This window comes from Dipodomys spectabilis, unplaced genomic scaffold (assembly GCF_019054845.1).
Source record: "Dipodomys spectabilis isolate Male_0828 unplaced genomic scaffold, ASM1905484v1 ptg000157l, whole genome shotgun sequence".
NCBI classification, from domain to species: Eukaryota; Metazoa; Chordata; class Mammalia; order Rodentia; family Heteromyidae; genus Dipodomys; species Dipodomys spectabilis.
Window position 1 is genome coordinate 15579991 of NW_024870834.1, and position 27761 is coordinate 15607751.

The 27761-nt window shown below is 38.2% G+C and overlaps 1 protein-coding gene across 11 annotated transcripts in view; it reads right to left on the bottom strand.

Annotated features, from left to right (window-relative positions):
* Window positions 1–27761, bottom strand: part of Nrxn3 (neurexin 3) — a 1519933-nt gene that overhangs the window by 350067 nt on the left and 1142105 nt on the right. For all 11 annotated transcript variants that reach the window (XM_042692577.1, XM_042692576.1, XM_042692579.1 and 8 more), the window contains one exon: window positions 16794–16975. In XM_042692577.1, the coding sequence (XP_042548511.1) occupies window positions 16794–16975 (182 nt within the window). The remainder of the gene's footprint in view (window positions 1–16793; window positions 16976–27761) is intronic.

The window sequence follows — 27761 nt, forward strand, 5'->3', positions numbered from 1 at the left end:
CAAAAAATCATACACCACGATCAAACAGGATTCATTTCAGGGATGCAAAGCTGGTTCAATACATGCAAATCAATTAATATTATTCATCACATCAATAGGAGCAAGAATAAGAACCACATGGTTATCTCAATAGATGCAGAAAAAGCATTCGACAAGATCCAACACCCCTTCATGATGAAGGTTTTGGAAAAATTAGGAATCCATGGAACATTCCTCAATACAATAAAGGCTGTATATGACAAACCTACAGCCAGCATTATACTCAATGGTGAAAAACTAAAGCCATTTCCTCTTAACTCAGGAACAAGACAAGGATGCCCACTCTCTCCACTTCTCTTCAATCTAGTATTAGAATGCCTAGCTACAGCAATAAGACAAGATGCAGACATAAAGGGGATCCAAATAGGGAAAGAAGAAATAAAACTCTCCCTCTTTGCAGATGACATGATCTTGTATTTAAAGAATCCCATAGACTCCACTCCCAAATTACTCAAGCTGATTCAAAACTTCGGCAAAGTAGCAGGTTATAAAATTAACCCCCAAAAATCAATGGCTTTTCTGTATGCCAACAATGAGAAAAGTGTGGCTGAAATTAGGAAAGCAACTCCATTTGTAATAGCCCCACAAAAAATAAAATACCTAGGAATTAACTTAACTAAAGAAGTGAAGGACCTCTATGATGAAAACTTTAAAATCTTGAAAAAGGAAATCAACACAGAACTAAAAAAATGGCAAAGCCTCCCATGCTCCTGGATTGGAAAGATTAACATCGTGAAAATGGCAATACTTCCCAAGGCTATCTACAAATTCAACGCAATACTTATCAAAATTCCAATCTCCTTCTTCAAGGAAATAGAAGAGGCAATCCAAAAATTCATATGGAACAATAAAAGACCCCGAATAGCAAAAACGCTCCTCAATGGAAAGACACTGCTGGAGGAATATTAATACCAAACTTCAAACTCTACTATAAAGCCATAATAATCAAAACAGCTTGGTATTGGCATAAGAACAGACCTCAGGACCAATGGAATAGAATTGAAAACCCAGAAATGAACCTACAGACCTATAGCCATCTAATCTTCGATAAGGGAGCTAAAACAATAGAATGGAAGAAAGACAGCCTCTTCAGTAAATGGTGCTGGCAAAATTGGTTAACTACATGTAGAAAACTAAAGCTAGATCCTTATATATCACCCTGCACCAGAATCAACTCCAAATGGATCAAAGACCTTGAACTCAAAGCAGACACTCTGAAAACATTACAGGATGGAATAGGAGAAACCCTGGGTCTCCTTGGCTCAGGCCGAACTTTTTTGAATAGAGACCCGGAAACACAACAAATCAAAGAAAGGTTGGACAAATGGGATTGCATAAAGTTGCAGAGCTTCTGCAGGGCAAATGACATAGCTAGCAAGATCAATAGAAAGCCCACGGATTGGGAGAAGATCTTTACTAGCCATACAACGGACAAGGGTCTCATATCTAAAATATACTTGGAACTCAAAAAATTAAACCCTCCAACAACAAATCCTCAAAGAAACAACTGCCCAATAAATAAGTGGGTGAAAGACTTAAAGAGAAACTTCTCTGAAGAAGAAAGAAGGATGGCCAATAGACACATGAAGAAATGTTCAACATCCCTAGCCATAAAAGAAATGCAAATCAAAACAACATTGAGATATCACCTCACCCCAGTTAGAATGGCAAAAATCAAGAACTCTAACAACAACAGATGCTGGAGGGGATGTGGACAGAAAGGAACCTTACTTCATTGTTGGTGGGAATGTAAACTTGTTCAACCACTTTGGAAAGCAGTATGGAGGTTCCTCAAAAGACTTCACATAGAACTCCCCTATGACCAGCAATCCCACTTTTGGGCATTTACCCAAATGTTTACAAACAAGACCACACTAAAGCTACCAGCACAACAATGTTTATTGCAGCATTATTTACCATAGCTAAGATATGGAACCAACCCAGATGCCCCTCAGTAGATGAATGGATCAAGAAAATGTGATATATATACACAATGGAATTCTATGCCTCCATCAGAAAGAATGACATTGCCCCATTTGTTAGGAAATGGAAAAACTTGGAAAAAATTATATTAAGTGAAGTAAGCCAGGCCCAAAGAAACATAGGTCCCATGGTTTCGCTTATTTGCAATATCTAGTATATGTATGAGTCAAGCGGAAAAGGTCAGATAATGTGATGTCAGGAAAATGATCCCTTAGATATGTATTTTAATGTTTTTTTCTTTCATGCATGTGTTTCTAACGCATTTATAAGATTATCTCTTTGTTGCTTTGTATGTCCCTCCCCCACAGTATAACCCCTGCTTTCACTATATTTGATGTCAGTATAACTTGTGGAGGAGATGGGGAAAAACCAGTTGTTTAAGGATACAGGTGGACCTGTTGCAACAATGAGAAGTACAAGTTGTCATGTCCAAAACGAGCTTCACAACGTCGGTGCGGGGGGGGGGGGGGGGAAGGGGGGAAGGATAAGGGAGAAGGATTGGGATTGGGGGGGAGGGGGGAGGCTGGGAAGGGATGTGAAGGGTAAACCAAAGGAGGAGGCTGCAATGCTTGGTAAGAAATGTACGCATTATCCTGCCCATGTAATTGTAACCCCTCTGTACAGTATGTTCACAAATAAAATTAAATTAAATTTAAAAAAATCGATGTTTTCTTAAATCTGTCAAAATTTGATAGTTATATCTAAGGAAAGACAATTTTAATTAATTTTCTAGTTCCAGAACAGGGTCTGTGAGTACATGACATCTACCCAAATTTGGGGGAAAAAAAGAAAAACAACAACATTGTAAAGTGTTTTTTTAAAAACTGCGCAAAGTTCTAGCTGGAATAAAAGATGGAAATACAGAGAAAAGAAAGAAAATATGAAAATATTTTCCCCCAGAACTGACTTACTGTGTCTGTGTTTGGTCCAATGTTTGCATGAGTTTAACGCACACCCACGGCTTGAAGGAGGAAGCATACTTCTGTGTGTTTTGCCGTGTTTGGGTGTGATTCAAAAGGAAACATGTGGCTCCATTCTGCTTCTTGTAGCACTCAGCTAAGTAAAAGAAAATCCTTAATTCATACTAATGCTGTCACTATATGAGGTGATCATATTTATGACAGCATGAGATGAGAAAGAAACTAGGTCAATATATAGACATCCATTCTAGGCAGGCCAGGAAAGTATGAGGGAAATGGAACTCAGCCTCCAGGGAGGATTGGGTAGGCTCATTTGGTTGATTTGGGGGTTTGTCTTTTCTTTTTCTGTCAGTACAGTTTATATGCCTCCAGCAATGTTCTATCTGTGAAATGTACTTGGATGTTCAGAAGGAAATCTACATAATTATAAAAACAGAACCATAGGAATGCACACATCATTTTAAAGCGAAAAAGAACTGGAATCTAAGGTGAAGATGTTATTCTTTATCGCTTCATTTTTTGTGCTGAGTGGTCATTAAGATAGCAGCGGTAAGTGGATTCATTGGATTTTTTTTTTTAATATCAGACTGTGAGAGTTTATAAAGAAATCTGGGAGACAGAGAAAAGTACAAAGGTGGAAATACAAGTTCTGTGGAGATTCATTCTTCCAGTCTGTTAACTTACAATAGTCATGAGTATGGTATAATAAAGTACTGTGTACTCAGATTCAGGCTGTCCCATCAGACTTTCCTAATAAAAGAAAACAGAACTTTCTAGAGGACAGGAAATTCATCTATGTAAACACTTAGAACAGTTCCTGACAGGACAGGAGCTGAGTGATCAAATAAGTATACTAACTAAACCGAGTGCTGACTCTGTTGGTTTGACTACTTTTAAGATGCATTTCCTTCCTCCCACCTGCATCTGACCTGAGCTAAACTCCTCATCTCATACTCTTTGCTCTCTATGCTTGCATTTATTCTCAGTGAACTCCCTGAGAGACTTTTCAATTGTGAAAAGGACACACTATGCACACCACTGGTCATGCCCTCATGGTATTCTGGAAAATGACGTCATTCACACATCATTCCCAAACTCATTTTTCTCTTCCTCACTTCACTACTGAATGGGAACTTTGATGTTTAGCCACACCACAAACCCAGCTCCAGAACTGTGCATCTAAAGGAGCCAACATGAAAAAGCCTGTTAACCTTGGGAATTAGGCATTGAGTCAGGAGCAAATTAAATGACATCTGCTCCCACTTCAATAAATGTGATTTGCAGTCTGAAAGCCTACCTTTCAAGCTTTTTACTATACTCTGCCACTAGACATTAGAAGTTAACAGATCAGGGGATGGGATCCAGGGCTGGTGTGAAGCCACTCATCTCTGGTTTTAAATTAGAAATAGGGAAAATTAAATACTGACTGCAGAGAGGCTAACCGTGTTCCTGTATTATTTGAGATCATTTAGGGTTTTCAAGGAAGTATATTTGAAGACTTCTATTACAGCATTTATCATACACTGAAATATTAAACTGGATTTATCCAATGACTACTGCTCAGATGTACTAAATTTAAAAGGAGCTAAAGTTAACTCTGAAGCTCTTGCTCAACTACCAAAGAGCAGATAAAAAACCCAGCTTAGTTTCTTAGCCAAGGTTTTGTGTAAGAATATCGGAGAAAGTGGTTTGGGGTAATTGGGTATAGTTGAGAAAAAAAACAAACACTGAGAGACAAATATATGTAATCTAAAATGAAAAATTTTTGTGCATTCTGCTTTAGTCAAGATACTGTGTTCTATTTCTAATGCAATGATCCATATTTACCTATCTTTATTCATTTACATTTTTACTGTATAATATCTTATTCACACACACACACACACACACACACACACACACACACACACACACACGGTAGTGCTTGCTATCATGTGAGTACTACTTATTGCTTGTTATTAAACCCAGGGCCTCACGTATGCTAGGCTAGTGTTCTACATCAAGTTATACCTCCAGCTTCCTCATTTAGAGTACTTAACAGAATGCATTTACTAAATATCAAAGCAAATAAATATTCTACTAAATAGACCACATCTAACCCATTCTACCTATAGTCTATACTATGTTGAGAAAGTAGCATATATTTATAACATTAAAATAAAAGATCCTAGTATTTAAGTCCTCTTTCCTTCTCTTAAAACACAGGTGTCTACACATCCTCCTGAGTCTTCATGTATTCTTCACCAAATGGAAGTAATCCTATCACTTTAACAGCATTGTGAAGAGAAAACATACTGATTTAAACAAAGTGGTAGCATGCCAAGGGACAAAAAAATTAAACAGAAAATTCACAAGTGATTACAACACTCTACATATCATCAGAGACGGATATAAGTGTCTGCTGGGCACTAGTGGCTCACGCCTGTAATCCTAGCTACTCAGGAGGCTGAGATCTGAGGATAGCTGCTCAAAGCCAGCTCCCAGCAGAACAAAAAAATGACATCTCTAACCAACTAGCTAAAAAAGAAAGATGTGAAGATGTCAGCCTTGAAAAACCAAAGGGACAATGCTTAGGCCCTGAGTTCAAGCCCTGGAATGTACGTGCATATACATGTGTGCATGCATGCACACATACACACACAATATAAGTTACCAGCCATAAAGTGTCAACCTCTTTATTATAAGAGCATTTAGTGATCGGGGTTTGGTAGTTGGCACTTACTAAAAGAGCTAGATAATTCTGTGACCACTACTGGCTTTTGTAGCCATCCATGCTAAGATAATAATGAGGATGATTAAATTGTGTGCCTCATTGCATATTATTACTTCCATTGGAAGCTTGCTCTGTGGAGAACTTTCACGTGAGAATAAATGCAAAGTGTCATCCCCAAAACTGAATCCAAAAGACAAGACACAAGGCCTGACAGCATCATCAGAAAAGGTCACCATTGGAAGATGCCTGTTGGTCTGTTCATGGGGTGCAGTGGCCAGATCACTTTTAGCACTCTTCTGCCAGTGGCTTGACACTGGTAGTTGACTTTCCCATTAAGACAATGCAGCAACTTCAGTATCTCTTTAGTCCTAATGTCCAAGTCTCCAACCACAATTCCTTCAGCTGCCCAGGGTGGTAGGTGTGCCAAACAAAACAACTTTATCTCAATTATTTTGAAAGTCTTTCAATGGTGACAGCACATTCACATGCATTCTCTCATTTTTGTTCCCCCCATAATCTTATAAGATAGAATGTGTCAGAAGTGTGTATACACACACACACACACACACACACACACACACACACACACACACCCCTTCTCAATTATTTACATAGGATAAATGCTAGAGTGCTAAGATTATACACTGTGACCTCTGGCTTAAAGCAACACTTGCGTCAGTCAATAAAGAAAGAAATGCAGAATTCTGGCCCCCAAAAAACAACCCACTAGAATGTCATAATTATTATTAAGTCCCCATAAAATGTCATATGGAACAGGTATGACACAAAGTTATGGAAAAATAGCTCTCCTACTTGTTTCAGAATCTCACTCACCTGTTTGGATTTCAGTTATACTTCAGCTTCTGGGCTTCCCCTCACCCTTCAGCCAGTTCTTTCTTGCTCCCTCCCTTTTCCTCCTTCATCTTGTAAATGTATTCATGTATGCCCCAAGCTTCTACCCAGTTTTATCTCTGAGATCTTAGCAATCCCCAACATCTTGTGTCTTCCTAGGCAGTGATTGCTCGAGTGCTACCTGCAGCCCCCCAATCCCTTATCTGTGCTCCCCACACAGTTCCAATTCGAGATCTCAAGAGGCCGTCTTTGGAAGTTCTGTGTTTGACATCAATAAAAGTCAAACTCTTCCCTTATCACATAATCGGTTTTTCTTATATGCCCTTTTTTGTTGCCATGATGGCTAATCAAATTGGTGTAGACATATCTCCCTTCTCGTCTTTTCTGTCCAAACAGCTGACGGTATCTGTTGATTCTAACTCTGCAATGGCATTTAGTTTCTCCCTCCTTTCCTTCCCGTGGTCAGAGCCACCACAGAATAAGTCCTTTAAAATGTTTTCATGGACCTCCTGAAAAGATCCATTAAAATTGCTTTCCATGAACTCACTCATTGGGAAAAAAAACAAACAAACGTTCTTCCAGTGAGATGAATGATCTCCTTAAATATTAAGATTCAGTCTTTTCTCTTCTTTCCCAAATGTACACTGTCATACCTTTGTGATCTATCATCAGTATGGCATTGAAATCCTCCACAATCATAGCCTACAAATTCCTGGAAGGAAAACACAAAATCCTACCTATCTACTATTGAGCTGCTATTGAGGACTCATTAGGTATTTTCAAATATGTTATTATAAATATGCACACTGACCTCAAAGGTGATGGTATTATCATCATCTGCATTTTACAGAGAGCACTCAAATAAGAAAATCTGCTGCAGGCAGAGCATGAACTTGAATCATAAGCCACTTTCTTTAAAGCATGTGCTCTTAGCCTTGCCCTGGTGGCTCATACCTGCAATCCTAGCTACTCAGAAGGCTGAGAGATAAGGATCACCACTTCAGTCCAGACTGGGCAAGGAAGTCACTGAGACTCTTATCTCCAATTAACCCTCAAAAAGCCAAAAGTGGAGCTGTGGCTTGCTTAAGTGATAGGTCACTAGCCTTGAGTCAAAAAGCAAAAAGGACAGCATCTAGATCCTGAGTTTAAGCCCTAGTGAAGTAAGGAGGCCAGGTCTGGCCGGTGCCATATTGGCCACATGGTGGATGGTAGGGTCTGCCATCTTGTCCTCATGCTGGGGGAAGGAAACCCCCCCATCACCTGCCTCCCAGGCAATGGGTGTACTGGGACCCCTGGAGGCAGGAGCAGGCACTTGGCTGATAGGTTACTGAATCTGTCAGTCTAGACCCTGGGACTGGGAATTTCCTGAGGATCTGCCCCCTGCACTGACCTATTTTAGGCCTGGCCCAGCCTACCCACTGGACTTCATGCCATGTGTGTCTCCATGATCGTGTCCTGTGTCCTGTCTCCTGGCTCATCTCCAGTCATCATGGAGTCCCAATTCTGCTCTCCATTGGAGCTGAATTGGCTTGTTGGTATAGTTCTTGATATTTCTTTCCTCTTTAGCATGTTTCCTAGCTGGGTTATGTGTATTTGCCTGCTGCAGGACTTTGTAACAACTAGTGGCCTGCAGCCTGTTAACTGTATAATATTCTATATTTTAAGATGCGGCTTCTGGAAAGATTTACCTTACAACACTAGTACCTGTTTAAAAAACAAAACGTGCTCTTTCTTTTTGCTTTCCTACATTGTCTGTCCTTTCTCTCATGATGTTTATTCTGATCAAGCTGAACTTCTACTAAATTGAGACTATTCTCCATCAGATACATTTCTTCTTAAGTTTTCGCCAGTCAAAACCTGACCATCTCATCTGTACATATTTTACTGCTGGTCAGCCAGCAGAAAACCGACCTTCCTTGGAATAGAGTTGATTATGTTTTGAAACACAGCAATATCTGAGATGTTTATTCTAGATGTAAATCTTCATCCCATCTCCAAAATCCCAAATAAATTGTTACTCTGCAAATAGGTATTGAAATAAAACAATTACCACTACGCTATCGACTCTGCAGCTTTCATTAGGAGGATAATCATAATTAAGAGTCACAACTGGATTTGAAGGAACCATTCAGCCATTTATTAGCAATCTTATCGTGGGAAAAATTCTTTAGCTTCATGAAGCATTAGTTGCCTCATTTGTAAAATGAGGTATTAATAGTGACTACCTCATTGAGTGTCTGTGAGATTCTAACGAGATAATGTAAACATATTTCTTGCACAATGTCCTGTACCTGATACGTTGTCCACCCGCATTAGCAGTTATGATTGCTAGTAAATGTAATATATCTGAAAGATATGGTCTTGAATAAATGTAGGAAATAATCATCTATACCATTAAACAATCTGCCATCGTCTAGGAAATAGAGTAGGAAAAATAAACCAAATTGCAAAGGCTAACTAAAGAGTCCTATATAAACTCTGAAACGTAATTGCCAATCATGCCCAGTCCTCCCAAGCATGCACTGCCTTTAGGAGGGAGGACAGTGTGGTGGAATCAACAGGACTTCTCTAAATGTCTTGGAAGTGGCTCTAGCCTCCGTAGCTGTCATCTCTGGGCTGAGAAGCGTCAGGTCTGGCTGTCAGTGTTATCTCTGAGGCTAATCCACTTCTGCAGTTCTCCCTGCCATCTATCAGGGCAACCTTAACAAGTTGGAACAGCAGAGGGCACAGCACAGGGGTCTGAGAAGAGGATTCCGCAGAGTGGGTGGCTAATGAATTCCCCCATCGATATGCCTTCTGAATGCAGCTGGGGATCTGAAATCCATCATCTGTAGTTGCAGGGAGTCAATGAGTTATTTCTTGCCCTGGTACACTGAACAATAGCCCACGAGTAATGATTAGTAACAGTGATCAGTGGTGGACAATGAGATCATTCATCTCTGTGGCCTTGGTTAAGGCCGGCTTGTTATTAAGTCAGCACTTACTCACGGATACCTAGAGTTTGCCTGGCTCGTTGAACTTGAGGGAAATCACAGATCTAAAAACGTCTCTGCTCTTTGAAGTTGTTTGGCTCATTTGATGACTTCAGATACTTAGAGTAACAGGCCATCAGGCCAGTATTAAAATTGGGGACAGCCTGACTACTTAGAATGTTATTATTTTACTTGAAATCTTGAATGTGTGGCTTCAAGGTAGCCGTTGTTTAGGAAAAGAAAGCCTAGTGTTTTCTGTGAATTAAAATCTTCCTTGAAGAAGCCAGGCACTGGTGGCTCACGTCTGTAATCCTAGCTACTGAGGAAGCTGAGATCTGAGGATCACAGTTCAAAGCCAGCCCAGGCAGGAAAGTCTGTGAGACTCTTATCTCCAATACTCAGAAAACTGGAAGTTGTACTGTGGCTCAAATGGTAGAGCACTAGCCTTGAGCTGAAGAGCTCAGGGACAGCACCCACGACTAAGAGAAAAAATAAAAAATGTTAGTTGAAGAAAAAGTGTTTAAGTATCAGTAGTATTCAAATCTATTCATAAGTGAAAGTTCAACAGGTACCAGCAGCCAGACAAAAGTTTTGTGGTTGTTGTTATTTTTTTGTGCCAGTCCTGAGACTTGAACTCGGGGCCTGGGCACTGTCTCTGAGGTTTACGTGCTCAAATCTAGTACTCTCATAATTGAACCACAAGTCTACTTCTGTTTTTTTTTAACTGAAGATAAGAGTCTCACAGACTTTCTTGGTGCTCTGCCCCTTGAACCACCTCCTGTTCTTTGGTGGTTAACTAGGAGATGAGAGTCACATGGACTTTTCTGTCCAGGCTTGATTTAAACCACAATCCTCAAATCTTTACCTCCTAAATAGATGGGATTACAGTTGTGAGCCCTAGTGTCTAGCTTCTCTTCCTTTATTTGTCTTCTCTGACTCTTCTTTCTCTTCTGCTTCTGCTTTCCATTTCTCTAGGGAGCTATATGCACATTGTTTTACACTTGAAATAGATGCTTCAGGGCAGGGTGTGCCACATATTTACAAATGAGTGTAGAATCACAGGGAACACTGCACAGAAGGAAAATTGAAGGTTGGTACATCATCCTGTCACACAGGAAAGAGACCTAATGCAGTTTGGTGAGTCATCAGGGGAGAGGCAGGGATAACTTGTTCTGTTCACCGAGCCCAGGCCTTCTTCAGGAGCAGGCAACTAGATTCTTAATCATACACTAAAGGCGTACTCCCAAATCTGCAGTGAAAATATGATTAATTCTGAAAATCTACTTTAGATGAAATAAGATAGGACTAAAAAAATACAGTCCCAAGAGATTTATGAAGATATTTGAAAGCTGGGCACCAGTGGCTCATGCCTCTGAGGACTGCCATTCATTCGAAGCCAGCCCAGGTAGGAAATTCCCTAAAACTCTTAATTCCAATTAATTACTCAGAAAAAAAAAAACTGGAAGTGGCACTATGGCTCAAGGGGTAGAGTGCTAGCCTTGAGTAAAAGAAGCTCTGGGACAGCACCCAGCCCTGAGTTTAAACCCCAGGACTAGCAAAAGCAAGCAAGCAAGCAAGCAAGCAAGCAAGCAAGCAAGCAAGAAAGAAAGAAAGAAAGAAAGAAAGAAAGAAAGAAGGAAGGAAAGAAGGAAGGAAGGAAAGAAAGAAAGAAGGAAGGAAAGAAAGAAAGAAGGAAAGAAAGAAAGAAAGAAAGAAAGAAAGAAAGAAAGAAAGAAAGAAAGAAAGAAAGAAAGGAGAGAGAGAAAGAAAGAGAAAGAGAGAAGGAGAGAGAGAAAGAGAGAGAGAAGGAGAGAGAGAAAGAGCGAGAGGGAGGGAGGAAAGAAAGGAAGAAAGGAAGAAAAGAAAAGAGAAAAAGAAAAAAGAAGAAAAAGATACTTGAAATAAAACTTTATTTTCTATTGTTAAACATATCCTTCTCATTACAGATATGTATATACACATGCATATATGTGTGTGTAATTATTATCTACTGGATTTTCTTCAGCTTCTGAGTTTGTTTCATTTGGTCAGTTAGTCCTCAGGAAAACTTGCAACATGGTACTTTTTATGCCCCTTTTAAAAGAAGCTCCAAGTGGTAGAGAGTGATTTGCTGAAAGCCAAATAGCTTACTTGGTACTGAGAGCAATGATACTTGAATCCAAATGTTTTTATTTCAAGTTAAGGGCTTTTCTCTCTTGTGGTTATGTGGTCACTCAAAATCATGTATAAGAATCAAAACCAACTTTTCTAGGTAGAAGTCTCATGGCATAAAAGAAGAATTCAGAACACACACACACACACACACACACACACACACACACACACACACACACACACACACACACACACCCCAGCTCCCATGCTCATAGCTGCCTGAGGTCCAATTTATATAAGCAGTCACTCATCCAATCCGGGCTTCCATTCTCTTCTCCCACCCTTCTCCAACTCTTCTGGGATGGCACAGCTAAGCTGGAAGCTGCAGGGAGAATGCCCAGCAGGCCCTCTCTGCACAAGTGGCTAATGATCTGGAAAAGCTCCTAAGCCCAGAAAACCCAAAGAGGCTTTTTTCACTAAGAACAAATAGCAATGAAAGGAAATACAAAGCCAACCTGCGGTGCACAGCACTCTGTGGGAAATGAAATTGCATCTGCTGGGCACCTTTGTTGTTGCCTTGTTCTTTCCCTCTTCACTTGTGTTACCAGACTCTAAAACACCAACATTCCTCAGTACTCCACTGGAGAGTGCCTTAAATGAAGTCCAGGAATCAAATCCACTTCTGTCAATGGTCAAATCCAGGGATGAATCTAAATTGACAGCCACCTAATGTTACTGGAGACCACCACAGATGGCTGTTATGAGCTACTGTAAATAGTCATGTGGCAGCTGCCCAAAATGATGCCTCCAGATCAGCAATTTACAGATGCAATATATGTAACAATCATTGATCACATCTGATCTCTTTAAAATAACCTCAGTATTATGCAAACCTAACTATTCTAATAAATCCCCCTTTTTTTTTCATATTTGACCCAGACAGGATATCACCAGTCTCTTTCCTGGATTGTCTAGTTTCTGGAAGGAGAACTTTTTGCCATTCTAAAAAGCCACCTGTCTGGACAGCCCTGTCTTCTCAACCCTGGTTTATATAAGTTTCTACGTGGTAAGTTGGGAAGGAAGTAGGTGGAGAAGGTTCAAGATTCTTGTCAAGCAAAACAGATATCCCGACATAAATTTTTACCTTTCCTGAAAGGCTCAAATTTTTAAAAAAAATGAATCCAAGAGGATTTACTGTAAATTACACCAGGGAAAAAGAAATTAACAGGATGTCTTTTTTACACCCAGCATTAACTACATAAAGAGAAGCTAATTGTTGCCCAGCTCTCGGCGACCTCTATTTGATAGGTGTTGAAAGGAGATTGTCAAGAGCTGCCTGAGAGCAATAGCAAACACTCGGTGGTAATCCTTCCTCTGCTCCTATTCAATTTCTTCCCTCTTACCTAGATGAAGGTGAGTGTAACATGACATAGCTCCATCAAGCCTAGATGTGGGGTCAATAGGCAGATGCCACTCATGAGTAATAGCAGCTTCTCTCCAAGTACTGCACAGATTAATTCCTCAATAATAGATTACACAGGAGGAAAACTTACATTAAAAAAATTCTTTAATCACACAGCCCTAAGATTGTTTCCCTCCAATACCCCAACAAAGACTGTATTCTCTTTGACAAACGCATTCTATTCATGGTTTAATTGTCAATTGCAACTGACATAGAAAATACTATTATCCTAGCCAGGTGCTGGTGGCTTCTACCTGTAATCATAGTTACTCTATATCTCTATCTCTGTCTGTCTGTCAGTCAGTCTACATGTCTCCCCCCTCCCCCCCCCCCGCCACCTCTCTCTCTTTTTCACACACACACACATCCACACATCCACTCTGTATATTTTTCACAATTATCACCCATCCTCAAAATGATGAAGCTTCACCCCCATGTAACCCCAGTTGGGACAAATTTGAGTGGGTCTCTATTCTTTCTCCTTGTCAAGAAATGTATCCTGCTGCCCCGGTACGAATATGTCTCCTCTAAAATGATGGATCGGAAGCTTAATACTTGATGCAGTAACATTGGGACAAGGGGCCTTTGGGAAGATAAGAGAGAACAAAGGATTATCTGGTCGTCTTGCTCTCTTCTGTTTCCCTGATATGCTAAGAAGTTTAGCATTCTCCCCTCTAAAATACACAGTGTTTAAGGCTCCGTTTCAGAAGCTCAGGGATGAAACTAACCTGACAGTATCTTTGACCTCCCAGCAACATAAACTATGAAAAACAAAGTTGTCCTCTCAAGTATTCTGTTAGAACATTACAAAATGAACCAAGACATGGGGCTGCTGTGACTTCCCTGATTTTCTCTGTAGAATTTTCTTTTTCTAGTCGAACTAGAATGTGAAATGAATTTTTTGTTTTTGCCTCTGGCTCAATTCATTTCACTTTTACCCATAGCTTCTAATCTCTTTTCTTTCTGAGTAATTCTGTTTGTTACAAAGAAACAAAACCAGTCAATAAACAAAACCACTGCTTACACACTGTAAAAGTTTTATACAGTAACTTAACTGATATTTACAGTTTTATTTTTCCTGATGGATCTATTTAACTGCTCAAAATAAGAGGCTGGTTTTGTCATGAAGATGGTCCAGCAGAAATTGATTTCCTTTATTCCCAATTGTGGTAAGGATTGTAGACCCAGAGACAAGATCACTAGCAAGTAAAACATGGCTTCAAAGGATTACAACATGACGCCCCATGGATTAAGAGAGTCATGAGCCTGTCAGATTTAACCTGGAACTGTGAAGAGTCTTCTACATTGGAGGATCCTCTGTAGAAAAATCTGCTGGGATTTCCCAGAGTGTTCACACAATGGTGCCATTACTGGATTAAGTTCATATTACCCCGAGGAAGTTCTAGAGATCTTGATGGAATGTTTCTGGTTCTCTCGCTTTTGTAAAGAAAGTAGCTTTCATGTGCATCTATAGAAGGGTCACCCTAACAGATACAAGCAAGTGCCTATCACTTGAACCCCCCAAATATATTTACAAGCATTCACTCTGGGAAGCACAGCAAAGAAATGGCAGACCTTCATGATGGCAATATGCTATTTTATACATATGGAATATTATATGACATAATGCCAATAACACATAATATACTGGGATGGTCTACCAGTTCCCAGTATCTACATATCAATTTAAAAAACTTCTCATTTCAAATAAGCCATAAAACAATAAAAATTACTTTCTTTTCTTTCCTTTCTTCCTTTCTTTCTTTCTGTTTCTTTCTCTTTCTTTCTTTTCTTTCTTTCTTTCTTCCTATAATGGACTTCACTCGGGGAGTAGTACTTGCCAGTCCTTTTGAGACATTTCCCAGCCCTTTTTTGCTTTAGGTTTTTTATTTTTATTTTTTGCCTCCCATGTACCTGAGATTGAAGACATGTATTAATATGCCTACCTTATTACTTGAGATGAATTCTTGTTAACGTTTTACTGACACGAGCCTTGAAACATGATTCTCTTCTTCTTTGCCTCCCAAGTAGGCATGAGCTAACGTACCTGGCCCCAACCCCCTTTCCTAATAATAAATCTTCCCTCCAAAATGCAAACTGGGAAAGATGGGTACATACTAGTAGCACATTGTCTGAATTAAAAAGATGCTCTTGGCTGTGCCAAATCATATTTTCCTTAGTAAGACACGCTGAACAAAACCCGAAGATAAATCATGGTGCGAATGCAAGTGAGGAGGTAATAATAGCCTAGCGAGGCTGCCATGGAATGGTCATTAAATTCTATGCAGCATAAATCTCACTGAGTTTTTGTAAATTATGAAGGTTCTTAGAGGCCAAATAAAGATAAACCATCATAACTATAACTGCCTTTCTCTTCGCTTCTTGGCATGGCTTTTTGCTATGTCTAAGCTCAGGCTTGTAGCAACATATGCTTCCTGAAGTATGTGAGAAGGAATTAAAAATTCTTCAGGAATTAAAAATTCAAAACTCCCTCTTCTTCCCTTTGAAAGTGATCATTTCTAACCCATCCTTTCCAGGTTCCTAAACAAAGGAATTGCTCTGTTTCCGACCAGGACCAGATGTGCTTCTAACTCAAGCCTTGTAATTGGAATGATTCCCATTTCCACCGTGTGGTGGGTGGAAAGTTGGTTGCTCGAGGGGGATACGAAAGGATCTGGGCTTTCTACTATGTCACCTCCAATCCTAGAGAACCAGTAAGGAAATCTTACATATTGCTCCTGTCACCCCAACTTCCCTCCCGGGACTTGTGCTTAGCAAAACCCATTCAAAGATTCCAGGTCAGTATTCCTTTTCCTCTTTCTGGAAGCCAGTGAAAATCCCCTGTGATCCTTTTTCTGAACTGCTTTTTTTTTCTCCCTGCTATTTAAACTGAATTCTTATGGCTCCAAATTAAATCCATTCTTTCTGGCCGTGTCATCACTAACTAATGAGAACAATCCCTCTCTTTGCTCTTGGAGGCTATGCTTGGGGGGGTACTTATGAATGAGAATCATATCTTTCTTTAGCCTACTTTCTTAACTGCAGACTGCACAGGTGATAAAATGGGTTAATTGTTGCTATAAAAATATTTTCTATCCTCATCATGAACTCATATTTTCCTCCAGATCATTTTAATTCCTTCTACTGGTACTATACTCTTACGATCTGCAGGGACTGAAAGTACAGTCCTATTGGGCTCGTGGATATAAGACTTAAAGACAAATATCAATATACAATATGCATGGGTCACTTAACTCATCACTGTACTGTCTCCTGGCATTATGACCTCAGTTTTCAATCACAATTCTTTCCATCTCCAGTGACATTTGCCGTGTGGTGTTTATGATAAAACAAACAGAGGCCTGCAAGACCCTTCACAGCACATAAGCCAGCCCTCAGACTAGAAGTTCATCTACCTTCCAGTTGGAATGTCCATTTGCTACCTGCACCAGGTAAGTAGAGTCACATTAGGTAAATCCTTGTGTACAGTGATCTGCTAGACATGTTAAGCCACACAGCTAAGAATATAGAAGAGAAGGATTTCTTTTTCCTTCTCTGTATTACTGGGGAGGGAGCAGGGAGGCATTTCTAATGTATTTTACTGAGACATGTATGAGATATGTATGGCAGTTCATACAATAGAAGGCAGTTTTCATAAGCAAGTGCATCTTTGCCAGATCTGTATACCGTGTTTCTTAGACTCACCAACTCAGAATACCAGGAAGACAAGAGAATCCAGGCTAAAGCCAGGTACTCACTATGTGAAGCTGGAGGAAGTCACCGAGTCCTGGAGCACTGTCGATGCGGACTAAGATGCCATCCTTCACAGTGGTGCTGAAGCCCACAGCAAGCCGGTCAGAGCGTGTACTGGGCCTGTCATTGGCCGGCCAGGTGTACAAGATGAGGCCACCACTCTTCCCAAAGATGTATGTAGCACCAGCTGGGAAAGGAAGGAGAGAAAGAGACATTAGACAACTGTATTGTACATCACCAGCACTAGCACACTATTGAAACTACAAAATGACCTTTCAGCACAGGAATTAATTTCAGAGGGAGATGGCTTCCAAAAGCCTCAAAAAGCATTTTTGACTTCAAATTAAAGATGGCAGAAAAAGAAATGAATAAGAAATACGGATGATGGAAAGATACTCCTAACATCATTAATTGCCACTGAAGAATAGCAGAAGGTAAATACCAGTCTATGTCTAAGAGCTTTGGTGCATTGTGGCAAACAACTTAACTCTTCTGTCTTTTGGCAACCGCAGAATTAAATTTTCCATCTTGTCTAGGATAGCTAAAAAAAATGAACACTGTGTTCCCCCCATCTCTTAACTATCAAAGTATTCTGGTTAGCAGAGCCAGGAGCTTCCCAGGGATGCAGGGACCAGCTGAGAGACATTCCAGGAAAGGCATTCACCCCAATGCATGCATGAGAAAGTACCAAGGCACCGTTTCTCTCATGCCTGTATTGCCTTCCACCCTCTCTGAAAAGGAAGCTGTGGCTAGAGGAGACCACATTAAGCAGGTTGAGCCTTCCTTATGCAAAATACCTGTGACTGCAAGCATTTTGTGTTTCAGATATTTTGAGATCTTGTAATGGTTGTATAGCTATAATGAGAAACCTTGTGGAGGACAACAACTCTAAGCACAAAATTCCTTTATGTTTCATATATACATATATATCTGTACATCTATAGATATCGAGATATAGGCCTATATATAGCTATAGATATGCCTATAGATACTATATCTATACATATATATCTATAGATACTATGTACATATATCTCATACACACAGGCCGTTTCATGTGATATACCTGCGGTTTGATGGTGACACATGTATAAAGATTGGTGTGGAATTTTCTCATTGGTGACATGCAAACAAAGACCCAATCATGTAGCATTTTGAATTTTGGAGTCTTGGTAGCTAGGAATGCTGAACTTTTATGACTTAAAGGATTTATCTATCTTACTATTGAAAACGTGGCAGCAAAATTCATTTCCATTTATGTCCATTTTTGAACTAATGAACTTTTCCCTAGTGGTATTATTTATCAAGATTTTAAAATAACAGTTTCCATCTTCTTTTTCAAACTAAGTTTCAAAGGGAAGCTATAGAAGAATGTAGGAAAAATAACCCAGGATAGTTAATTTTTACATAGTGTTTTTGTCAATCACATCTAGTAGGTTTAATCAACGCTTTTATTTTTATCAGTATGAACCCAGAAGTTACTAAAATATATTTTTTAAACTTCTCACACAAGAACAAACAGGGAGCAAAACATGAAAAATATTTTCATTTCAGAAAAATGTAAAGTCTGTTTTAAGCAATAAGTTCTAAATTCTGAGTTAGGAACAAACATGGATTTGGTAGCCAAACTAGATCATCCCATTGTTGCCTCTCTCTGGAGTTTTTGGCCTGTTACCCATAGCAAGAAATTCCATATGCTGCATATATCAAAGCCCAAAGAACATTTGGCAGAGACTTTTTTGTGTGAATCCTAGGGAACATAATCCAACACTTCAAATAGTTTTAAAACTATATTAAACAACCATCTGGATATTTCCAGCTAAAGACATCCTAAGATAGCTCACTAGAAACTTCAAGTACTGGTCAGATTTATTGTCAGAGTTCATTTATAGAAAGCATTGGGTAGAAGAATGTGGGCTGAAGAAGAAATGTGCAGCTTGCTTGGAAATAATAAACTCCTTTGAGGCTAGAATTAGGAGGAGTCTGTGTCAAGTGTCATCCTTTTTGTTTTTATTCTGAGGTCTATGGAGGTTTATTTCTCTTTTTTGGAAGGTCACTATTCTCTTGCTTAAGTGTGCTCATTTTGTGCACTTCATAGGGGTAGAACATTGATTTCCTTTTATGAATTTCTCTAGCCTTAATGGCTGGTCTCTAGAAAGCCATCTGGGGAATTGGGATTGTGGTATGCAAAGTTTATGATAAAGTCTATAGGCCAAACAATGTCTGCTCTGTACTATCCACAAACACCCACAAAGCTTCTTAAAATTAGAAATGTGAGTGAAGTGATTTATCCTAATAGCTCCACATCTGTGAGGAATTTTAAAAAGTCCCTTTGTGTAGACAATAGCAGATGTCATGACTGGTTCCTTTTATTATTCTTTATTTGAAAAACCAGAGGTTATAAAGCAATGAATGTATAAAAATCACCAAAAATGCAAATCAGCCTTGACAGTTCATGCCCATTTATGAAATCTCACCCAATTCTATCACCAAAACATAGTAGGCTCTGCTACAGAGTTACGTTCATACTCCATAAAAACAAAACAAACAAGCCAAAGATCGATTGCTGCAAAATATATATGCACTGGTGTTGCCTTGACTTGTAAAGCCCAAGGCACTGCCTTTATAATGCTGTTTCCATCTCCTGTTTATCACCAACTCACCTATTAATTTTGGGGGAGATCAACAGGACATAATTACGGTCATGTTTAAGATTTATTTTAGATATCAAAATAATGCACACATACATGTGCTTCTTCGCATGTACAAAACAAGGAAATGTTAGTTAGAAAATATAGTTGACTACTTGAAATCCATCTATACATTATTTTCTCCACTAAATAATTATAGTTCAAATGGATTCCTCCCCCCCAAAAAAAGTCAAAGTCAATACTTGTTATTTGTTCTCAGTTTTCTTATATGCAAATTAGCCTACCCAGAATTAATTTTTATTTTTGTTAAAAATAAGCCAAGTTTTAGAAATATCTCCCAGGGGGAAACCTGGGAGAGCTAAACTGAAAGCGAATTAAATATATTACTTGTGAATGAGTATAGCAGATAGAATGGTAAATTAATAAACCATACACTTGATGTTCAAAAGTTATGCTATATAAAATCGGATCACTAAGCAAGATGTTAGAGTCCTCTAGTCTCTTTGAACATGACTCAAAAGGTAGTGAAAAAATCTCCTGACAGTATTGTATGAGCTTTCCTCTGTTACTTCAGGTTCTTTATTCCTTTCTTTGGTGGGTAAGGGCTTGAACTCAGGGTCTCATGCTCTAACTTGGTTTGCTTATGTCATACCTAGCACTTTAACACTTGAACAACTCTGCCAATCCAGCATTTTGCTAGTTATATAGAAATGGAATATTCTGGACTTTTCTGCCAAGGCTGGCTTAAAATCATAATCCTCCAAGTTTCCATCATCTGAGTAGCTAGGATTAGAGTCATGAGCTACTTAGTTCAGGCCCCATATTTCTATTTGATTACTCCATTAAGCTTCTCCACAATGTAAGTTTTTTGTCTATAATTCTTTATTATTATTATCTTTAAGTAGCTATACCAAGAAATTGCCATTTAACAAAGCAGTTTATGAATATATTATATCTTAACCATATATTTTTATTGTAAGTTTATAAATACTTTTAGAAAATAGATAATCAGTAACATAAAATGAATTCTACCAGTAGACATGTTATTAAACTAAAACCAATTAGAATATTGCTAACAAAATCAAAATGGGCAGATTTATGGCGTTGATGCTGACAAGTCCCTTTGAGCAAATGGAGACATAAGGCACAAGAATTTACTAATGATTGCTTAACGAATACAGTCACTCATTTTTAAGATTTAGTTTGTTCTATGGTTCCCTTTCTTTTCCCTATTCATCAAGTTGTTTGGAGGTTATATCACTTTCATTTTTTTCCTAACAGTAAGAACTAATATGTCCATAGTTTTGAGTGAATTTCTTTCCCTTTTTAATTAGAATATATCAAATCATACATAGTAATAGATTTCATTGTGCCATTTCCCACACATGCATATAATCTAGTTTGATCATATCCATCTCATCACTCTTTCCTATCCTTGCCTCCAAGAAAAAAAAACTGTAGAAGTCACTAGAGGAGGGAAATACCTCCCATATTCATGGATCAGCAGAATAAATGTGATTAAAATGGCCATATGACCAAAAACTATTTACAGATTCAAGAGAATCCTCATAAAAAATTCCAATGATATTCTTTCATGGACATAGGAAAAATCTTAAAATTCATATGGACATACAAAAGACCTGACACAGCCAAAGCAATCCTGGGGGCCGTGGAGAGGGGTTGTAGAGCAAGGCCAGAGATATCGCAGTACTTGTCTTCAAACTGTACATCCACAGTAACAACTACAGCATGGTACTGACACAAAATCAGATCTACTGAGTGACTTTCAAATTACCTCCTCTAGGGGTTGTCTCATTTAATACCTTTTTGTTCAAGAGTCTCTGAGGTTTCAATGGTAAATATTATTGTTACTATTTTAACTAAAATGTAAATGGAGACTGGGAGGGATTCAGCAACTTGAGCTGGTGCTAACTGGAAGAAGTAAGAAGAGAATCAGATTCCTCTTTCTTGATCTTCCCCCATTCCCTTACATCAGGCTGTCCTACTGAGCTAGGGTTGACACTTTTTATAAAGAAATCGCTAGCAACCAAGGGTTCCACAAAGAGCAAGAAAGAATGAGTGGCAGATAGAAAAACAGAACAAGGCCTGAGCATATAGAGGGTCAGTAGGGAATAGAGGGCAAGTGATAAAGATTTCACCCACAGCACTCCAGTGTATTTATTGAATGGCTGGTGTATTGATGTACTTTGTCTACTCTTAAGTTAAAAAACAAACAAACAAAAGAAATCAATGATAAGGAAGTATTAAATAAAGCAAACTTAAGCAAATGAAATTAACGTAAAAAGCCTACCTACTAGTTCAAGAACATTCTTTTTCTCTGGCAAAGAAATGGGCATAATTGCTGGTTAGTAAACTGAGACACAGACAATGTCTAAGTCCAATTAATCTCAGGGACAGCCAATCTCCATTTATTACTCCATGCTCAGGAAAGGTGGAGGCTTTCTCCATAGGTGACAATCTCTGTTCCTCTCTTGAAGGAAAAGCTAAATGTACATTAAGCCAAAACAAACAAACAAACAAAACATTACTACTCAGTCTACAGAGGTAACAATTTTTAGTATGTCCTAGGACAAAACCTAACTTTTTAAAATCAAAAACCTTTCAATAAAGCCAATACTGGTTCAACAGAGTATGAAATCTACTCACACATACGACAAGAGAAGCCCTGTGCAATACAGTCAAAGTATCAGACACAAGAAGAAATGGAGTTCTATGAACAGTTATGCTGTGAGTAAAAATAAAAGTCCTTATATAATTTTAGTGATAAATATCATCAAAGGAGAATATTCTTCATGGATATAATATGTTTGGTAATCTTTCAAATAACCTTGTAACTGCTGATGAGAATACTGTGATGGATTTTTTTCCCCAACAGGCAATAAAGAAAAAAACAATTAAGTGTGCTGTTTCCAAATCTGAACCACAGACTGAGACAACTTATTGCTCTGTTATCTTACTCCTCAAAAGTTGGAATTTTAAAAAAAGCATATCATTTCCAGATACATGGAGCAATGCTGACAAATGCACCCAGACCTTTCCTTATCATAGAGGGAGTGATGTTTTCAATAATACATTATTTCAGAAATATCTTACATCAGAAAATCCACAAAGGAACATCTATGGATTTTCTTATTATTACTCCCTAAACAATATAGGTACAACTATTTACATAGCCCTTACATTGCATTAATTGTTATAAATAATCTGCAGATGATATAGAGTCTATTGGAGGATTGCATAGATAATATGAAAATACTACGTCATTTTGTAGCAGCATGCTTGAAGGACAATGTAAAGTAGGTAAGGACAGGTAAGTCAAGTTTCATTGAACAAGATTTATGTTCTGAACTTTCACTGTATTGATAGATCAGTCCTGGAAACTCATCTGAATTTTCTTTCTTCGTATGTGTGTGTGTGTGTGTGTGTGTGTGTGTGTGTGTGTGTGTGTGTGTGTGTGTGTGTGTGTGTATGCTAGTCCTGGGCCTTAAACACAGGGCCTGGGCCTGTTCTTAAGCTATTTTGCTCAAGGCAAGTGCTCTACCACTGAAGCCACAGCTCCACTTCCAGCTTTTCTAATGATAACACTGACTAATCCAGCTCAGCCTTATGTTATTTCACCTCACTTAGGAAATATTTTATAAGCACTCACCAACTAGGGTTTACAACATTTCTTGTGTTGTACTAGAACACAGAGTTCAATTTATAAATGATATCTAGCTACAAAGACTTTTGAATGATTTTTTTTCCTCAGATAAAGGAATTACACCCATTTTGAGTCATGCTGCTTGGTGCCACTCCTTAGTTCCTAAGTTATGCTGAAATTGTTTTCGTAGAAAAACATGAATCAATGAGAACCTCTTGCATTTGACTTCATAAGGATATATAGATATATGGTATGATCATCATCTTATTTTAGTCATACAGAATTCATCAAGAGTAAGACATATATACACATATCCTTAGGCAAAATAGAAATGAATGAAAAGACAGCAAAATGATCATTCTATAATTATTCATCAGACTTTTCTGTAGCGTAATTTTTTTCTCAACACACTTCTTCTGATGGTATCTCAAGGGACATGGTTGGAAGAAAGGGGAAGTTCATAGCACATTTATCTATCTACTTGTATACACAGCTTTGAACCACTTTAAGATGAGCAATCAAGGGATTTCTAAGTACTGAATAGTCTCTGGAAAAGCAATACAGATGAAATACAGTTGCTTATTTCCACACTTTGATTTACATGCCTGATTTCATACTTGCAAGGGCCAGAGGCTCTCCACAGATGACTTTGGTTTATTTGTGAATGTAATTCATAAAAGTAAGAGAGTAAAATTCATGAAAGTATGATTGTCCTGGAAGTGTTGGTCAAGGTTTTGAAGGGGAATGACTCTTTATTACCTAAAGCACATGACTCTTAATTGTAGAAAATATCTCAGAATTTTAAAAAAGGAAGCCATACAACTATTATACCCACATTCTATACAGCAAAACATCATTTAGCTTTACTTCTATCTTGTAATAGTCTTAATGAGTTGTAGAAAAATCAAAATAATTATTCTCCCTCCCACACACACAAGAATAGAGCTCTAGAAATAGAAATAGTTCAGTATTGACATATTGTGATAGGCAACTCAAAATGAAAGGACTTTCTAAACTTTATAACTTGAGACTATTTTCTGTTTTCATCTGGAATCATTAAGCCCCTTCACATAGAAATCACAATTTTTTCTAAACCTAAGCAAAAGACTTGAATGGAAATTGTCAGTGCCCCAAAAGATTGTTGACTTCTTGCTGGGCAAGGTGGCTCATGCCTATAATCTCAACTACTTCATAGGTAGAGATATGATCATTCTTTGAAGCTAGACCAGGCCAAAGCAAAATGTGTGATATGATCTGAAAAATAACTTAAATAAATAAATAACTTAGATAACTAAAAATAACTTTAAAAAAAAACACTAAAATCTGGGTACTGGCAGCTCAAGCCTGTAATACTAGCTACTCAGGAAGCTGAGATCTGAGGAAAGTCTAAATTTCCAATTAATCATCAAAAAACTGAAAGTGAGCTGTGGATCAAGTGGTAGAATGCTAGTCTTGAGCAAAAAAGCTAGAGACAATGATCAGGCGAAAAAAAATACCAGCACTAAAAAAAACAAAAATAAAGCTCTAAAGCAAAAACAACAACAAAAAAAGGCAAAGGCCTGACTGAAATGGTAAGTTTCTGGTTCCGACATTGTAATTCCCTGCATTCATACCCCAGCAATTAGCTGGGCTAGGCTGCAGTATATTAATCAAAAGTTTGGGCCAATCAGAACAGCTTACTGAATATTAGATTTTCTGTTTTTTCACATGGGGCCAGAGAAATCCTCCACTGGTATTTTTCAGATAATGAGGCTGTGACATGAAAAGCACACAGTCACGGTGGTCACCTTTTCCATCATCAGGAAGAATTTGTGAGGAAATGAATCCTGATTCAAAACATGAAGGCAGCCAGGTACTGGTGATTCACACCTGTTTTCCTAGCTCCCCAGAAGGCTGAGATCTGACAATCACAGCTCAAAGCCAGCCCAGGAAAGGAAAATTTGTGAGCTTCTCATCTCCAATTAACTACCAAAAAAATTTTAAAAAGCCAGAAGTGAAAATGTGGCTCAAGAGGTAAGTAGAATGCTAGCCTTGAGCACAAAAGCTCAGGGATAGCACCCAAGCTCTGAGTTCAAGCCCCGGGACCATTACAACTAAAAAAGGAAGGCAAGGCAAACTGATGAGCCAATAGTTGCACACAGAGGAAGTGTTTTTCAAGTACTTGTTTTCAATGGCCCATATTAATTATCATTACATCTCTTATCTAATATTTTCAGTAGTTAATGTGTTCAGTCAAAGCCAGTTCAAATTTGTTTCCTTTCATATTTGGAAGAACCTTAAATAGTGATGAACACCTTGTAATATCCCCAAGGCCTGGCACAGATAAGTTTTGGTTCAAGGAGCTCATAAGAAACATGAAGAGGGATGGTGATAGACTTTAGCCTAAGAAGTGACACACACACACAGAGTAATTCATGTACTTTCGGATCCCTGTTACACTGACAATGCTCTTGTTGACAAAGAAATTTTGATGGTTTGTATTGTTAGAATCTATAACAACCGGGGCTGGGAAGGTGGCTCAGTGGTAGAGCGCTTGCCTTGCATCCATGAGGCCCTGGGTTCGATTCCTCAGCACCACATAAGCAAAAAGAAAAAAGCCGGAAGTGGTGCTGTGGCTCAAGTGGTAGAGCTAGCCTTGAGCTTAAGAGCTGACGGACAGTGCCCAGGCCCGAGTTCAGGCCCCACAACTGGACACCCACCCCCCCCAAGAAAAGAATCTGTATCAACCTTGGTGAGGCTGAAGGAAAAGATACTGTCTGTGAGAACACAGGCCCTCACCAGCCAGCAGTGGAATTTACCTTGATTTGGGAATCTCCAAGGTGGCAGCAATGTGAGATACAAATTTCTGTTGTTTCCAAAGATACTAAGTTTTGGCTATGTTGTCATAGTAGCCCAAAAGAAGTGGGATATCTGTGATTCATTTGGAAATCCAGCATAGGCACAGTAACAATGCATGATAAAGCTATACCATGCAAACAAAATTCCAATCTGAGACTAGTGTTATAAGCCTATGATCTTAGTACTTGGATGACTAAGACAGGAAAATAATAAGTTTGAGGCCAGCTGGGGCTAAATACTAAGCTCTAGACCAGCCTATCTCAAACAATAGCAACAACTGTTAAGCAAACATAAAACACCTTCATTATTCTAACTTATGAATTGATAACATTTTCTGAGTAAGTATTTCAAAGATTTATTTAAAGAATAATACAAAATGCTTGAAATATGGAAGACAGTATATGTCAATGTAAAAGTATCTACCTTTTTAACTTTTACAGCAACTAATTAGAATAAAATTTTATCCAGGATTTTAAAAAATCCTAGAGCTGTTCATTCAAATTTTTAATTAAAATAGGAATTGAACAAAATGTTCCAATCATGATAGTGACATTCAAAAGCAAGCTTAAAATATACTAAGTAGCAAAAATACATGTGTTTTGCCATTAAAATTAGGAAGAGAGATGTTCATTATTACAGTACTATTCAACATTATTTCAGAGAAATCAATAGCATGTCATTATCCCAAAGATGAACCAATGCTTTTGACAAGGGTGCACAACACAATTCACATTTTCAAATTTGAAAAATGAGAATCTTTTTCACAAATATTCATAAGGAAAAGAATGAAACTGGGATGTATAAAACACACACAAAAATAAGCTCAAATATAGCAAAGTCATATATGGAAGAGCTAAAACCCAAAAATTGGAAAATTGGAATAGCTTCATGGTATTGAATTTCACAATATTTTTTATATGACAACAAAAGAGTGAGTGACAAAAGCAAAAATCAGATAAATTGGGATTAATATTCAGAATCTATAAAGAATACCTACAAATAAACAACCAAAGAAAAAGCATCCCACTTAAAAAATGGCCAGTGCATGGCCCTGAGTTTGAGTCCCAACAATTCCAAAGAATATAAAAGGGAAAAGGGCTTGAACATATATTTATCCAGAAAAAGTGAACATATAGCCAATGAGCACATGAAAAGATCCTCAATGTGAATAACTGATAAGGAAATGCAAACCAAAACTATCCTGAAAAATTACTTCATTCACTTGAGGATAATTATTGTCAATAAAGAAATAATATGTATTACGGAGAATGTGGAGGATTGGAAAATAATTTTCACTGCTAGTAAGAATTAGAAGGCTGCCGCCACTATTGAAATTAGAAAGATAAAAAGTTAGAGTGTAAGATTTGCTAAGGAAGAGCAAAGAAAGTTTTGCTTTACTAGTGTAAAGGTCTACGAGGCAACAATGCTTGATAAGAAATGTACTCATTATCTTGCCCATGTAAATATAACCCTTCTATATGGTATTTTCACAATAAAAAAATAAATAATTTTTTAAAAGATCTACTAAAATGACCACAGTCAAAATTCCTAAGAGTCAGAGAATTCAATGCATAAAATTTCAATGGACTGGCACAATCACTGAGGGTAGTGTTTAGGCTGACCTATTAAGAAGAGCAAAGACAATTCTTGGAAATAGGCTGTTGGGAGCTGTCCAGAGTACTGAATACAACATTGAAGTCTGTATCTTAATGAATACTTCAGTGATTTCCTTAGAAGTGTTTTTGTTTCTGTGGCAGAAATACTGTCAGAATCACACCTACAATTCACATCCAATAATGTTTTTCTTACTTTCTGGACAC